Source organism: Stegodyphus dumicola, chromosome 10 (assembly GCF_044657685.1).
Source record: "Stegodyphus dumicola isolate Sdum_Otavi_A_Nest chromosome 10, ASM4465768v1".
Classification (NCBI taxonomy): Eukaryota; Metazoa; Arthropoda; class Arachnida; order Araneae; family Eresidae; genus Stegodyphus; species Stegodyphus dumicola.
In genome coordinates, this window is record NC_140777.1 from 179,226,589 (window position 1) to 179,243,031 (window position 16,443).

Here is a 16,443-nt window from a genome sequence, read left to right on the forward strand (position 1 = left end):
CTAGGGATTCCCAATTGCTATCACAGATGATTGTAACACAACATCAGGTGGCAGTATTAGGCAATGGCAAAATTTTAGAATTCAGGGAAGCACCAAGTGGCAGAGATTGCACTGGAAGCAAAAAAAACATAACACCAGTCCTGCTTAACACAGGTTTTGATGTTGAAAATTAGTTCTTGGCTTGAGTACTTGAGCTAGTTGACAATGCTGGAACTCTTGCTGCAGTCTTCAATCTTTCATGCATCCATTCAGGTTCCAGAAAGTCTTAGCTAACCCAACATGAGAACAGTTTCCATGTCATAGGAATTAAGGTTATAAAAATGTCACAGACATGCTCTGTGACTCATGAAAGGCATCAAGAGAGGAAGAAAATGATATATACACATAGGTTATCATTCATAGCTATGCTGCTCTCCTTTATATGGCAGGTCTTTGTTATATTTTTCATTCGTATTTATTTGAAATGGAAAATTGTCGTAAATAATCATTTGACAAATTTAATGACCAACTATTATTACTATTAAGCAACATTGTTTTTTAACATTTTGATCATATAGAATACATTTTACTCAAAAATTTATGTGTATTATTTTCTCCAGTCCAGCACTATACATATACAGTTTATTAAAAAGGTTCACTTGATTTTTGGCATCTAAAATTACAAGTTTCTTTTATATAAATTATCGTGAAACAAAGAGCGATCATTCACTAGTAATTAATAAATGATCTATACTGAAATTCCAAACAGAATTTAACAGAACAAAATCATCAAGAAACAAAGCTTATCTGATGTATTTTATAACGTTAATACAAGAATGAAGGGAAAACTGTGAATTTTTTCAAATGAGTATAACTAAAGGTCACAAGTCTGATCATTTAAAGGTATAAAAAAAAAATCATCAATTTGTCACAATTTTCCCAGTTGAGGTTTTGAATAGTATGTACAAATGGTACACAATTCAAAATTTTAATTTAAATATACTATACATAAAAAAAGTAATTTAAAAAACAATATTACCAACTGCTAAAGAATGCATACTGTAACATGATTTCTGCTTCAAGATGGAATATTTTAAAATAAAGTTTTTAATTCCTTTTACGAAGTAAAGTATTGTAATCACGAAAAATTTTATGTATCATATTTGAACAAAAATATCCATTTTAACTGCTATCAAATGAAATTTAACCATGTTTTTGCGTGACATCTGTAAGCGAGGATAGAATGAAGATTCTTTTTCCCTAAACGAATTATAAAACTGATTTAATACGGATTCAGATTTCTTCGTGGCATCTGTACGAACGTATTATCTCATGTAATTCAAAAAATGGGTAGCCTCAGAACGTTGAAATTTTGTATATGGGACTGCTATATGTAGTTGCGCATTTCCCTTTTTGGATGCAATCGGCCGTACCAAAAGTATATAATTATATATATGAGGCGTATTCGGAAATTAAGTACCGTTTTGAAAAAAAAAAAAAAAAATAGTAAAACAATTTTTTTTCGAATCCAATTTTATTTTTACATGAAAATACATGTCTTAAACTATTTTTCAACATAGTTTTCGCCAATGATCAAACACTTGTCATAGCGGGTGACCAGTTTTTGTATACCATCGTCAAAGAAACTTCCCACCAGTTTCGATAACCACGACTCCACAGCATTTTTCGTGTCATCGTCAGATCCAAAGCGCTTGCCACCAAGCTCGCGCTTCATGTGCAGGAACAAGTCATAGTCGGACGATGCCAAGTCCGGGCTGTACGGTGGGTGATCAAACTGCTCCCAATGAAACTGTTGAATTAACAATTGAGTGACACAAGCAGTATGGGGCCGAGCATTGTCATGGAGCAACACAATTCCTTTACTGAGCATTCCTCTTCATTTGTTTTGAATGGCATGCCTTAGTTTTGTTAAAAGTCTCACAATATTGTGACGCATTAATGGTTTCACCTCTGGGAAGAAATTCAGTAAGCAAAACGCCTTTCCTATCCCAGAAGACAGTGCACATGATTTTTTGTGATGACATTGTCACTTTGAACTTTATTTTTTTTTCGGAGAATGAGTGTGTCTCCACTCCATCGATTGTAGTTTCGATTCTGGTGTTAAAGGACACACCCAAAGTTTCATCACCTGTCACAATTTGGTTTAAAAAGTTTTCTCCCTCATCACTGTATCGCGTGAGAAATGTCAGGGCACTACCAAGTCGCTTTGTTTTGTGAACATCAGTGAGAATTTTTGGAACCCATCAGGAACACAGTTTGCGATAATTCAAGCGGTCAGACACAATTTCGAACAAAACAGTACGTGAAATTTGTGGGAATGCCTCTGAAAGAGTTGTCATTGTGAAGCGTCTGTTCTCATGAATTGCTTCATCAACTTTCCTTACCAAATCATCGGTGACAACAGAAGGCCGACCACTCCGAGCCTCGGCGTGGACATTTGTTCGACCTGCATTAAACATTCTTACCCACTTTCTCACCATTCCATCACTTATCGCGTATTCACCGTAAACTTCTGTCACTTGACGATAAATTTCGACCGGTTTAACATTCCTCGTGTTCAAAAATTTAATCACGGCACGAATCTCACAGTCAGCGGGAGAACTAATTGTCTTAAACATTTTGAATGTGCACAACAAACTGAAAACACAACATAGAGCAACCAAAATGGCGACAATTGAAAGTCAATGAACAAGAAAGACTGGTGCGCATGTGCGGGACGCCTACCACAGCGCTGCGACGGTGCTAGAATGAAACGGTACTTAGTTTCCAAATACGCTACGTATATATACATGCACTCTGTTAATCGACTCAGTGAAGCTCAGCTTTTTTATTCTTATATGTTGGGAAATTGTGCATTTTTTGCTTTGAACAGGATTGTTCTTATCTTCCAGTTAAGGTTTTCTACCTTTAGTTAATATGCATGCAGGCGATGGTGGCCATATTTGTTTACATTTGAAACTTAGCAGAATAGTGAATTAAGTAAGTTTCTGCACCGAAAAAATTTACCTTCTTGCCTGATAGCCAAATTGTTTGTTTTTGCATAGAAACTGTTAATTTTAATTATAAATTTTTTCTTTAATTGTTTTAACTGTATTTGATGTTTTATGTATTTTTGTCTTTCTGCAAAGTGAGAATCGAATTTATTGAATGAGAAATATATCTAATGAAATTTGAGGAAATAAGTTTAAGTGAAATGCATAAAAAAAGGTGCATAATTTAATATTCAGTACAGGGAAATCATATGGCATCCACATCAGATTTTGTTTATGATGTTAGTCATATTTGGATCTGTATATATTAGTTATATAGGATCCACAATTTGGTAATGACGGATTTCTAGAAAATACTTAGCAGATTAAAACTACACTACAAAGTCTTTAATTCGGACCTCAAAGCTACAAACTTTATGCGCATGTGTAAACACATAATACGTTTACGCATGCGCATTTAATGTACAACGGATGGCTAAAATTATCTAATTATCTATTTCAGTTAATGTTGCAGATTGCACTGTTTCTTAATCTTCTAATTGGATCCGGCTTATTATTTTTTGCAGACTGTTAGAGCAATTTTATAAAAAGTAAGCTTGAACTTTCAATTATGTCAAAAAGAGTTTCCAATTCTGGAGCTGCCAAAGGATCTATAAAGCGAAAGCATGTTTCAATTTCCATCAAACAAAAAGTGGAATTGCTGCAAAAAAATGGATAAAGGCATATCTGTCTCAAAATTATGCGAGGAGTATGACATTGGAAAGTCAACTGTAGATGACATAAGCAAGAAAGAAGAAATTATGTCTGTTTATAGAATTAAAGAGAAAGTATTAGCACAAAATAAACGAAGCAACTTAAACAACTTACACTGAAAGAAATACTTAATAAAGTAAACAAATAAATATTAAGCTTTTTTTTTTTGTGTGTAAATTTTTTTACCCTTTAGATCATAATTGCTCTTCATTTCATAAATTACGGTTTCACATTTTTAATTTTATAATTTCTGCATGCCATCTTATGAGATTTAAATTGATGATCTATAATCTGGAAACGACCCTAATCCCCAAGAGATTTCATGACCAGGAGATGTGCTGAATAATTGGAGAGTTGGTATCTATAAAATATTAGTATGAAACACATACATGCATATACACATATTTTCAAAGTTCCATAAACAAAAAGTATATGTATACTTTTTTTTTCATTTATTCAAAATTAATTTACATTTCACTACATCATTTCAGACAGTCACTACCATTGTGGGCTCTAACATTTTAAAAAATAATCCTTAACTTTAGTTTGCCTTTTAGGAAGCAATTATCTTCACAGAACTGTGTTCATATTTTCCATTGCCAACAACTTTAGATTAGAACTTGAAGTATGTATATTTATAGCTTTTTGAGCTACAAAACTGTTAGAAACAACAGAATAATTTATCAAATGTAAAAAATTTTTTATGCTGTACAGTTATTTAATAAATTATTTCCAACATCTTTAAGTGGGTGTTCAGACGGATTTTCTATCCCAGAAGCTGCATATGGATTTTTGTGTTATGAGAATAAGTAATATTTCACAGTTCACTTAGCATCTAGGCTATCAGTAAAAGAATATTCTACATTCTGTCATGATAACACCCATATAAATAAATGAACATTCAGGAAAGGGTTCAAGAAAGTGAATTTAAAAAGATTCTATTAGTTTTGCTAATACTGGATATTTTGTTTATAAACATGACAATCAAGTACATTGTAGAGACATTAGGATTTTTGGAAGCTGGAGAGATGAAAAATTAGCAATTGCCTTCAACGGGAATCGAGCCACTGACCTCTGAAATACTGACTCAGTGTGCTGACCACTACACCACGAAGGCAAGACAAATACCGGCTAATCTTTGGAATATGGCAACAGGCGACATTCTGGTAAGGCAATAAAGGTTACTAGCTAGGACTTTAGCAGTGTACATGGATAAAGTCAAGAGTGTGCGCAATGCCATTTTTGTGCAATTCTGGGATTTTTTTTAAGTGAAAATAGTTCGACGTGTACATGGATACCATGTATGTGAAATTCTGAAAAACGCGGCAAGCAGTTTGCTATTCTGCACTTTCTCCCAATTTCGCACCTAATTTTCGTCATGATTAAGCACTTTTGTTCCATAAAAGTTCTAGCATAAGCGTAATTCGGCTAGCAGATTGTTGGAAAAAAATGTTGAGTTAAAAAAAAAAAAATCGTGCCTTCACTTTGTGAAAACAAAATGGCGTCCAAACAAAAACTAGCAGGTTGCTGTAGCAGGGTTGGTCGCCAAATTTTAGCCAAAAAAATCGCCAAGTTACTATAATCCAAAGATTAACCAAAAATTTAAATGTTTACAATGCCTGAATGATACATTTGTTCTAAAACTAAATTTGAGAATGTAAAAAATCTGGAATTCTGGCTATATCCAGCTAACAAACACCCCTGAGATATGTGAATATTTCATGAGAGAGTCTATATGCTATGAAACTGTTGCATAGAGGCCTGAATAAGATCATAAACAAATAACCAATGCTTTTCAAGATAGATATTTGGCAATAGCTGTTCATTGTAACAAGAAATCTACTGCTTGGCAGTTATGTTCAGAGCCTGCAACTGCCACTGGAACTCTTATATTATGGCAAACTGCATACAGAAGGCTTTTCTGCCACCCAGATGATATAGCGATTAGTGATGTTGACTGTTCTACTGATCAGCCCAGGTTTGAATCTCAGAGAAGGCATGAATGCTTGTAAGCATATAGTATCTGCGCAGCACGGGATCACCAAAAATATGCACCAAGTCAAAAGTCCTCTCAAGAAAAGTAGTTGCATGGAAACATCCTTCTTCTAGAAATATAAATGTCCTTAAGTCTGTATTGCTGAAGGAATGGAACTTAACTCCCCTAACTGTGGTTAATATTATTGGTAGCATGAAAACATGATATATGTAAACAATTCACGGAAGATCACATTCTCTATGAAAATCATGGGGAAAGTGCAGAATCGCCCTCTGCTTGGCGCGTTTTTAAGAATTGCACATACTCGGTATCCATGTACACATCGACCTATTTTCACTTAATCCCAGAATTGCAAAAAAATGGCATTGCGTACTCCTTTGACTTAATCCATGTACACGCCGACCTATTTTCACTTAAAAAGTCAAAAAAGAAAATTGACAAAAATCCAATTCTTCTTACTCTTGTAAAAAGCGCCAAACAAATAAGTGGGCAACTCTGCACTTTAGCCAAATTCATAAGCCTAAACTTTTTATTCTTTTCTTTCTGAACTCTCCTTGTAACATATTATTACTATTCTTATTGTTTCATGCTACAGTTTTATATCATAATCAGTGCTCTTAAATTTCTTCCTTTGTATTTATGCGTTGTGATGTTGCATATCATTCCAAGCTTATTCATAAAATTTATACACAGTAATAACTATCTTAACTAAACAGTTATGATAACTAAAACTACATTATAAAACAAATTCTCACATGAGAGGTTCATGGAAGGGAAAGAGTGACGGAAGATCCTAGGAGAACACCCTGGGATTCTGTATGACCAAGACAAAGGAATGTCTTCACAACAGAACAGTGACTGCTTTAATTGGTGCAAAAAGCATCAGAATTAGAGTAAACACTAAAGGTCCACTGTTCTCTTTACTGATGAGTAAAAGTTAATTTTAACATCTTATTCTAAATACATTTGAATCTGGAAGGAATCAATAATCTTACAACATTATGGAATGTAACTGTTTTGGTAATGCAGGTGTGATGTTACAGGGAGGAATAATGATCAATGGATACACACATTTTCGAAAGCGAATCTGACAAGCCAGATATCGGAATGAAATCTTACATGTACGACTTTACAGGTGTGCATATGAATCTGATATTTTATTTATGAACAAGAATTCTCATCCACACAGGGCAATCCTCTTTGACGAATTAATTGAAAAGGGAGGCACTGAGTAAATACCCAGGCCAACAAAGTCTCCTGCTCTTAATCCGATAGAATGTATGGGACTACACTGGAAAAGTAGTTGCATGGAAACATTCTCCTAGAAAAGTAAATGTCCTAAAGACACTATTGCTGAAAGAATGGAACTTAATTCCCCAAATTGTGGTTAATATTACTGCTAGCATGAAGAAGTGATATGTGTGTACAAGTAAAAGGAGATCACATTCTCCATTAACCCGGGAAGACGCGCGTGGGGTGTATCAGCACCCCACGCTCAAACAAATTCGCTGGCAATCTCCCCCTATAATCTGAAATGCTTAGGTCCATCAATAGCTGCCTTCAAGGTCATGTTCTATACATCTCGAGAGGAAACGACAAATTCCGAGCATTTATTGTTGTTTAAATAACAGTTTGGGGGTGTGCCGACACCCCACGTGCGCTTTCGTGTTACTATTTTTCAGTGTGAGCCATGGCGAGTGCAAGTCTCTCTGTTCGGTCTTTTCCTCATTTGACGTATGATCAAGAAATGAAAAGACTTCAAAAATTATTAGAGGGTGTTTCGTCGGATGATGATTCGATAGAAGAATTAAAAGATTCAGAAAATATAGATATATTTAGTGATCATGAGTCTGAATCAGATGAAGAGTGCGGCTCTTCAGAAGACATTCCTTGGGATCAAACTGACTATTTTATAGGAAAGGATAAAAATTAGCTCCAATAAGAGATTTATTTCAAAATTTTGTCAAGAATTGACAAAAATCATGTAGAAATTTATCATGTAGGGGAATATGTGACTTTGAACGAAAAGCTAGAACTTTTTCGAGGACGATGCTCCTTTCGGCAGTATATACCTAAGAAACCTGCAAGATATGGTATAAAGATATTTGCTGTGGTTGATTCTAGAACCTTCTATGCTTTCATGTCAGCAGGCAGAAGGGCCGTACAAGATAGTCAGCAGTTCTAGTAAAACAGCAAAGCACATCCTAGCTCCATTTTACAAATCTGGAAGAAACTTTACCACAGATAGTTGGTATACCAGTTATGAATTGGCCAATTTCTTACAGAAAATGATTTGATGAACCATAAAAAAAAGGGAAAAAAATATAATACAGGAGATTTCACATGTGCTGAAGGAAAAAAGACAGAAAATCAAAAACTGTATATGTGAAGTGCAAAAAACATGTCAAGAGCACTGTGAAATAGTAGATGCTTCATGTATATATTACAAGATATCTAATGCTTCTTGGGCCTAATTGATTTCAATATTAATTATATAACTCGTTGTTCAGGTAATAATTCTGCATAATTTGGATTATAAGTGCATTCACAAATAAAAAAAACAAACATTTCTCTTAGAAATCAATGAATCCTAGACATCTGAAAAAAATTTTTCTATTTGTTATTAATTTTAAAATTAGCATTATTTTAAGCTATTATATATAATAAATGTTGCAGTTAATAGAGAATGCAATCTTTTATTGAATTGTAATAATATGTTTAATTTGTACGTCATTTAATTGCTTGGGATGTGTTGACACCTCATGCGCGTTCTCGTGTTACATAATACAGCGCACGTCCTCCCGGGTTAAATTCATAAGCATAAATTTTCTGAGGTTAATCTTTTCTTTCTGAACTCCCCTTGTTTTTATTTTTATTCCTTTATGCTACAGTTTTATATTATAATCAGTGCTCTTAAATTTGTTTATTTGCATTCGTGTTATAATGTTATGTATCATTCCAAGCTTATTCATAAAATTTATACACGGTAATAACTATTTAAGCAAATAATTTTTATAAATTATTATATGACACCTGTGCATTTCTTATCAGATATAGCCAAATACGTCTTTCAATGAGATGATAATGTCATTACATGTACTTCCCAGATCAGACTGCCTATTAAAACAAGTATTTAATGAAAAATTCATCGCTATTTCCATCTTAACACTATGAATAATTCCTGAAATTATGAAAGAACTATTTATACAAGTACTCCACGTGTTTTTGACCATGAACCGATGGCTGAAAATACATTATATAAAACATGAAAATGAAAAGAAAATCACTAAATACATACCGGTTTCTTAGATTTAGCGAACAATTTAGCGCTGGGTGGACAATGTTTCTGCAAAAAGGAGTAAACTAAAGAATTCAGATCCATCGCATTTTCAGTCGCCATGTCGAGACAACAACAGTGTAGAAACGCTGTTGCTCAATTATTGCCAACTTCTCGAAATGAAGTATGCATCAAACGCTCAAATTAGTGTTGATTCCCAGCCACATCCCAAATGAGGTTTTTAGAGTGGTTGAATGATATACCCAGTCAATCTGCATATTATTAACTCTATTGAAACTGTTAGTTCGACTCACTGCAAATCGATCTGATCGAAAAAGTATACTTTTTTAAAAAAGAAGTCAAAGAATGCCTTTTCAAAGTGGGCAATGAGAATACAAATTCTAAAGATGTAATGGTCAGTTGTTATTACTGTATTTACCGTGCATACGAAAATTTACGACTTACTTGATGATGAAGCATAGTTTCTTCATAACGAGAAATTATTCAGTCTGAATGAAAGTGCACGAAAAACCATAAAAATAAAGCTCTGTTTCAATTCAAAGGAAACGCCGAGAGGAAGATGTGAAGATAGGACGTGACGAGGGAAAAAAGGATTACATTCTCAAAATTGATTTGAAGGATTTCACTTTTTTAACGGCAATTCATTTCATTTATGCATTCTGCTTAGAATTAAATTCCTATGTATTTTGTCAGTATCAACTTGATATGAATCATTGCACTGTTGTTGATTGGAAAGGTAGGAAAGTCTATGGTCATGCATTAATGTATAGACTGTCCGTTGAGAAAAAGTACCCAAATTAAAAATGAGCAATTAAGAGGCATTTTAAATTATAATTTTGATTTGTACTTTCTTTATCTTACATAGCTTTGCTCTACGCGAACAGGCAACCTCTAATTAACTTTCCGCAATTTCAATGTAAGAGAGAGAATGTAATCTAAAAGAATGATGATCTGCCGTTTGAATTGAATAAAGATATGGAGCTATAAAGTTAAATTCTTCTGTGCCGTCATTGGATTACATTCAGCCACAACAATGTCCGGAATTCTCATGTGACCAGATTGCCAAGCTTCACTCACGTGCCTGACTGCCAAAATATTATCTGTCGGAATGATTTCCGCAAGTCTGACAATATTTGCATCGATTTTTACGGTTGATAGGAAAATGTATATAAGTACCTTATATTTTTTGTGTTAAATTATAATGTTATAGTGAAAGTCACATCATCAACTTTACAACAAATCTGTAACATATTTTTATGTGTTTGGTTGCCATGAATGCTATAATTTATTTAGGAAATCTGAATAATTATTTGGTATAAAGTAATTTATATTACCAACATCACTAAAATTATATTTTATTGTTGTTGTTGTCGCTTATGCTCACTTGCCTGATGTAGTCAACCCAAACCCAGGAAATTTTTCGTGGCAAGGAGCGAAAGATTACGCCTACCCTTGGCCTTGAGCACCTAACAGGTGACAGTGCAATTTGGCTCAGTTCCGCCCCCAATTTTGATGGAGAGGGGGGACCGCTCTCCCAGCCTTCTCCCCTTCTACCAAACCACACGAGAGGACCTTCGGCTAGCCGCATATTTAGATTTCCGCTATGTCGCACCAATACAATACATTTACAGACATCCATGCCTTCTCCGGGATTCGAGCCCAGGCTCTTCATCACGGCAGTCAGCGACGTTAACCACTATACCCATTGGGCCGCTTATATTTTATTTTAATACAAGACCATCATGTCGTGGTGAAAGTATTTCTATCTGGAGATTTAGCTTCAATATTTTGTGCAAAACATCGCGATATGGAAAAGCTAATATTGTGAATTGATGGTGAAGCTCATGTTATAAGTTATTTCTCCCACTTTCCTAGCGTCCTTCGTGGTGTAGTGGTTCTGCACGCTGGGCCGGTATTCCAGGGGTCCGTGGTTCGATTACCGGCGAAGGCGTTTGCTATTTTTCATCTTTTCTGCCTCCAATTAACCTAATGTCTCTACAGTGGCGCCCGAACTAAAAGAGTTGTGAATGATGATACTCCACACCCAGGATTTGGAGACTAGGTTCCATAAAACCGTAGTCGCCCTTTAAAAAGGGGAGTATATAAGGTATTTCTCCCACTTTCCTAGCGTCCTTTGTGGTGTAGTGGTTCTGCATGCTGGGCCGGTATTCCAGAGGACCGTGGCTCGATTCCCGGCGAAAGCGTTTGCTATTTATCACCTTTTCTGCGTCCAATTAACCTAATGACTCTACAATGTAATGTAATTAACAGCCTTGTTACAAATTTTCCTTGAATTTTCGGCTCAGATATAAAGTTTATAGAGTTTGACTTGCTTTGGTTGCAAAACCAGTTCAAAACTTGAAGCGAATTTTCGCTTGGGTTGAAATTAACTACAGAGACTTGAGAAGGTTAAAATAACCTTTTTATTTAACAAAACTTGAATATAAAAGCATTTTTAGTTCTTAACAAGATCAACCGTCTTTTGTGGCGATGGAACTAAAGTAAAAGTCAAATTTAAATTGAAATGTAGTCAAAATAGTAGCAATCAAATGTAGTAGTCAAAGACTACAGAAGTTAATTGAAATCAAATTTGGCTCAAACCTTAACTGGCGTAACAATTTAGATGACAGCAGCTATAATGTGAAGCCGAGTAATTAAAATCTTATCAAAGCTGGCGAAACCTAGAAACGTGGTCTCTAGAGGCCTGTTCTGTTTTAAAATCCAAAATCCTCACCTTAAATACTCTCTGACTAGTTTGTATTCTGGTGAGGAAATGGAAAGAAGAAGGGATAATGAAGGCTAAAATTATAAATAACTGGTCAACGCAAAATAATAGTAAATGCACATGTTTTGACTCGAAATCTAACTTTGTTTAATATCTAATTTATTTCACTTTACAAACACATACAGATTACTGCGACTATTTACATATAGAGTTATAGAGTTTAGTATAATGATCAAATGAATCCACATATCTTAATGATGAAAAAAGTTCAATATCTCAGTAACGTAACGTAACTGCTGCTTACTTAGAACGGGAATTTCCAGATCATAACTTTCCAAAACAAAACTGGTAGCCAAATTCGTACATCAAATAAAAATTACAAAACAAACGATTAATTAATAACAAACAGGAAATGTTAAGTTCAGTAGGAGTGGCAACAGCACAAGTTATTAATAACAAGGGCATTAGAGAAACAAAACTGATGAAAAGGCAGCTTCAGTGATTCTTCAGTGAAGTTGATACTGTAAGTGTAAATGTCTTGCTTGAAAATACAGAATGCTTTTATGGGGTTCAATATAATTTATGCAATACAGTGGGTTATCAATTAACGAACAGTTCGGACAACGAACACTTTCACAAAAGATTTTTGTGTTCGAACTATGAACCCATATTCGGATAACGAACAAAAACGAATTCTTACGAACACTTTTCGGCTCTCGGAGCATAATGTGCAGGGTAGTCAAACCCAACGGAACAAAAATCGTTTTTGATCTCTCTTGAATTATGTTGCTTGCCTATTAAACTTCAAAGTTCTATTCTGAAAAAAAAAAAAAAAAAAAACTGCGAAAGCTGTGTCCATCCTTCCTTCAAGGAGTCGGAGGTGACCAGGAAGACACCCCTGAAATTATGGATAAAATTTTGACAACTGCTAGAGATCTGGAATTGGAGTTGAACGAGGAACGAGGATAATATAGGAGAGCTTATAATGAAACACGGAGATAAACTGACGACAGAAGAACTCCAACAAATCTTGAATGAAGAACACCAAGAAACACAGCAAGTGGGAGGGTGTCAGAGCAATGGTCTTAGAATGGCACCCAAACCAAGCTGATGTCAGTAGGATTGGGGATTTTACAACGGCAATGCTATTAATCACTTTCGGAAAATCCTGACAAAGAGAGAAAAGCAATCAATATTGGACATGTTCTTTAACGCCCCACAAACAAAAAATGAAAAGGACTGATTAATATGCAAGACTATATGTATGTATTTTTTAATAAACTTACTAAGAAATTATACATGCTTTTCTTTAATTTAATTTTTAGGATCTCCAGAACAAATTAATCGATTAAAAAAATTATGGTAAGTCGATGAAAGGTTAACGAACAATTCGGATAGCGAATATAGTCTTGTAACAGATTATGTTCGTTAACCGATCAGCACTGTATAAATAAATTCAATAACGTTTTTTTAATATATGTCAGTTCAATGTAGTTTTTATAAAAGAAACATTTCTGACTGGCCGGCTTATCTTTAAATCTCAGGTTAAACAAATAAAAAAACATAGGAATCATTTGTTTGCAATCAGTAAAACTAACATTAAAAATCAATTACCTTTTACAATACAATAAAACAGTGACACAGTGTTCATAGCAACCAGGAGCTCTGCATAAAGTTTTAACCAGTAATCTTTGGTTTATGCTCTAAGGCGAATTACGATGATGTAAAGTAAGGTGCACCATCACCCGAAAACAAAGAGTTCGGTTGGGAAAGTTATGAGATGAAATGAGCGTTCAATTAAAAATCATTACTTCGGTAAACGATGAGAAATTTCATAAATGATCTATTAACAGTATTAGAATGCGCTAGATTCTCTAACATTACATTTCAATTTTCGGTGTGAATGTAGTCTGATTGTCGATGAAGGTGAACTTGCAGTGATGAAGATACAATTATATTACAGAGTTCATATTGAATTGTTGCCTTTGAAGATAAGATTTAATTTAAGCATAGCATAGAATTTTTAATTTAAGTTTCTTGTGCAATTTGTTGCGGGAGATCAGATTTGAAGAGTAATAAATCACAGTCCGGCAATTCTTGTAATAGGCGTTGGCCGTAAAAGTACAAAACACATTTAATAAAAAGTAAAATTGTAATCAGTAAAGGAAAATGTAACATCAAATAAATAACACACACAAAGTCCATATCCGCTTTACCGGATGCAAAAGTACAACCAGGAACTCCTTCTTCACGTGAATAATATTTATTAGTTCAAAAGGGCTTTGCCTCTGAAGGACTATTGTTTTCTTTTTGCGATTTTGTATTGGTTTACTATAAATGTCCGTATCACTTTTCAAACTGTTGCCACCAAATGTTAGAGTCCTGCATAAAACTTGAAGAAATTAAATAATGAAAAATTTGCATAAATGTATATATATTTCTCGTATTGTGATGAAACAACGGTACCTAGAGCCATTCAGTTTTGAATGACGTAATCCTACTGTGAATATGGGTATGTGGAAGCCCAAATTTGAAATTTGTTTTATTATGGATTTCATATTTTGTAAATCTTTAGCGAATTTTTGATTAAAAAACTCAAGGATTTCAAAGCAGGCAATGGCAACGCTGTACAGAAAAAACATTTTTAACTCCAGCGCGTGAGACTGTGTGTCATAAATTCTGAAGATATGCTAAATTTAAAAATATTTTGCGATATTGCTCTTGAACTGAAGTATATAGTTTAAGTGCGAAGAACGTGATATTTAATAAATAAAGGTAACATACAAAATGTTAAAAAAACGCCCCTTTGGACGTAATTTAAAATCTGAATCTTTTTTAATTTTTTTTTTATTTCAGTTTCCCCCCCCCTCTATACTCTGAAAGCACCACCTATAGGTGAATTGAATCGAGTATATTTAATGTATTATTAAACAAATTAGTGATTCTTATCTTATAAAAGCACGTGTAAAAATTTCGCTCTAGAATTAATTTTTCTATTAAGAAATTGAAAACTTGTATCTGGCATAAGCTGAGAATTTTACAAAAGGATTGTTTTGGAATGCAATAAATATTAATAATTTTTATTACAATGCATTGATTGTCTTATGTTGTTTATAAAAAAGGCAGTTGGACAGTTCGGTAAAAGCGCAGAATAGGCTGCATCAACAAAGTTCAGTAGGAGGAGCTGTGTGACGTCCATAAATGGGTGGGACTAAGCTTATGACGTCACAATGTAGTCTCCATGGACCTTATAAGGTCCATGGTAGTCTCGCATTTACACTACGTGTACTTTCTATTTTCTCTTAAAAATAACAATAATAAATTGTTTATTATTGTAAATTAATATCAAATTCTTTACTTTTGATTTACGTTTATAACATTTAAGCTTAGGCGTTACTCATAATAAGTATAATAAATTGTTGGTATTTAAAATTACCATGATACAGTGAGCGAATTCTACCAATTATTAAAACGATAAACAACGTCGCAGTCTCTAATACTTGTAGAGCTTCAACGTTTTCAAAGATTTTTATTAAAACATTTATAAAATAATAAAAAAATTAAATTCATATTGTGGAACATTTCAATTTTCTCATTTTTACAAATTACCTTCTTGCTACGTAACGACATAATTCCTTACATACCAATAATTAGACAATTTTCATTATTTTCTAAAAATTTTAAACTTTACATTTAATAAAAAAAGAATATTTTTTATTGCATATGAACATCATTACACAGCTTTCATATCAGTTTCTAAAATTCCTAAATCACGCCATATTCTGTGTAGGCATACTAGAATTCTACGCATTAATAAATAAAAAAATCTAATATCTCAGAATGAAAGGAAATAATATAATAAAATAAATACTACAATGTTGGAATACAAAGCAATGCTTCACGTACGCACACACCACATATTATCAATGAAGTCATATTATCAAGTGCAATTACCATACCAAACACTACGTATTAAAATATGAGGTAAACGTTACTTCAAGGGTTAAAGTTTACAATTTTGCTACTGTTGAGTAGATCGTCGGGCTATCGATATATATCGTAAGTCGGAAAGCGTTATAAACATATCAAAACCAAAAAATTAAAAATACAATTTAAATGAAAAATGATATCTTAAATATAATTCACAATTAAAACAACAATACAAATTTTAAATACACAAACGATATGTTAAACATTGCACATAAATAAAGTTACATTACTGCTCGGCATTACACACAACCTCGTTTTCCCTTTTACACAACGATCCGTATTCGCTTGAAAAACATCAAAGAATTCCAAAAACTCTGTGTCCATGTTCTCATCCATCTAGTTTCACTTAACGAAAAATCAGAGAATTGCTCAAACTCGGCATTTCGCACCACATTGACTTTGCCTATGTGCACATCGATCTATTTTCACTTAAAAAAAATATCCCAGAGTTGCACAAAATTGGCATCGCGCACAACCTCGGCATTGCGCACCACATTGGCTTTGCCCATGTGCACATCGATCTATTTTCACTTAAAAAAAATCCCAGAATTGCACAAACTCGGCATCGCGCACAGCATTGGCTTTGCCCATGTGCACATCGATCAATTTTCACTTAAAAAAAAAATCTCAGAGTTTCACAAACTCGGCATTGCGCACCACTCAAAATCGTCTATACGTCTCAAAACCGTCT

At 33.9% G+C, this 16,443-nt stretch overlaps 1 protein-coding gene across 3 annotated transcripts in view; it reads right to left on the minus strand.

Annotated features, from left to right (window-relative positions):
- LOC118186236 (uncharacterized) overlaps positions 1–9,192 on the minus strand; it is a 28,692-nt gene extending 19,500 nt beyond the window's left edge. Inside the window, exon 1 of one of the 3 annotated variants that reach the window (XM_035356321.2) lies at positions 9,038–9,192. In XM_035356321.2, the coding sequence (XP_035212212.2) occupies positions 9,038–9,139 (102 nt within the window). In that variant the 5' untranslated portion in view covers positions 9,140–9,192. The remainder of the gene's footprint in view (positions 1–9,037) is intronic. The other 2 variants (XM_085825932.1, XM_085825931.1) reach the window with 2 other exon arrangements.
- Between the last annotated feature and the right edge of the window lie 7,251 nt (positions 9,193–16,443).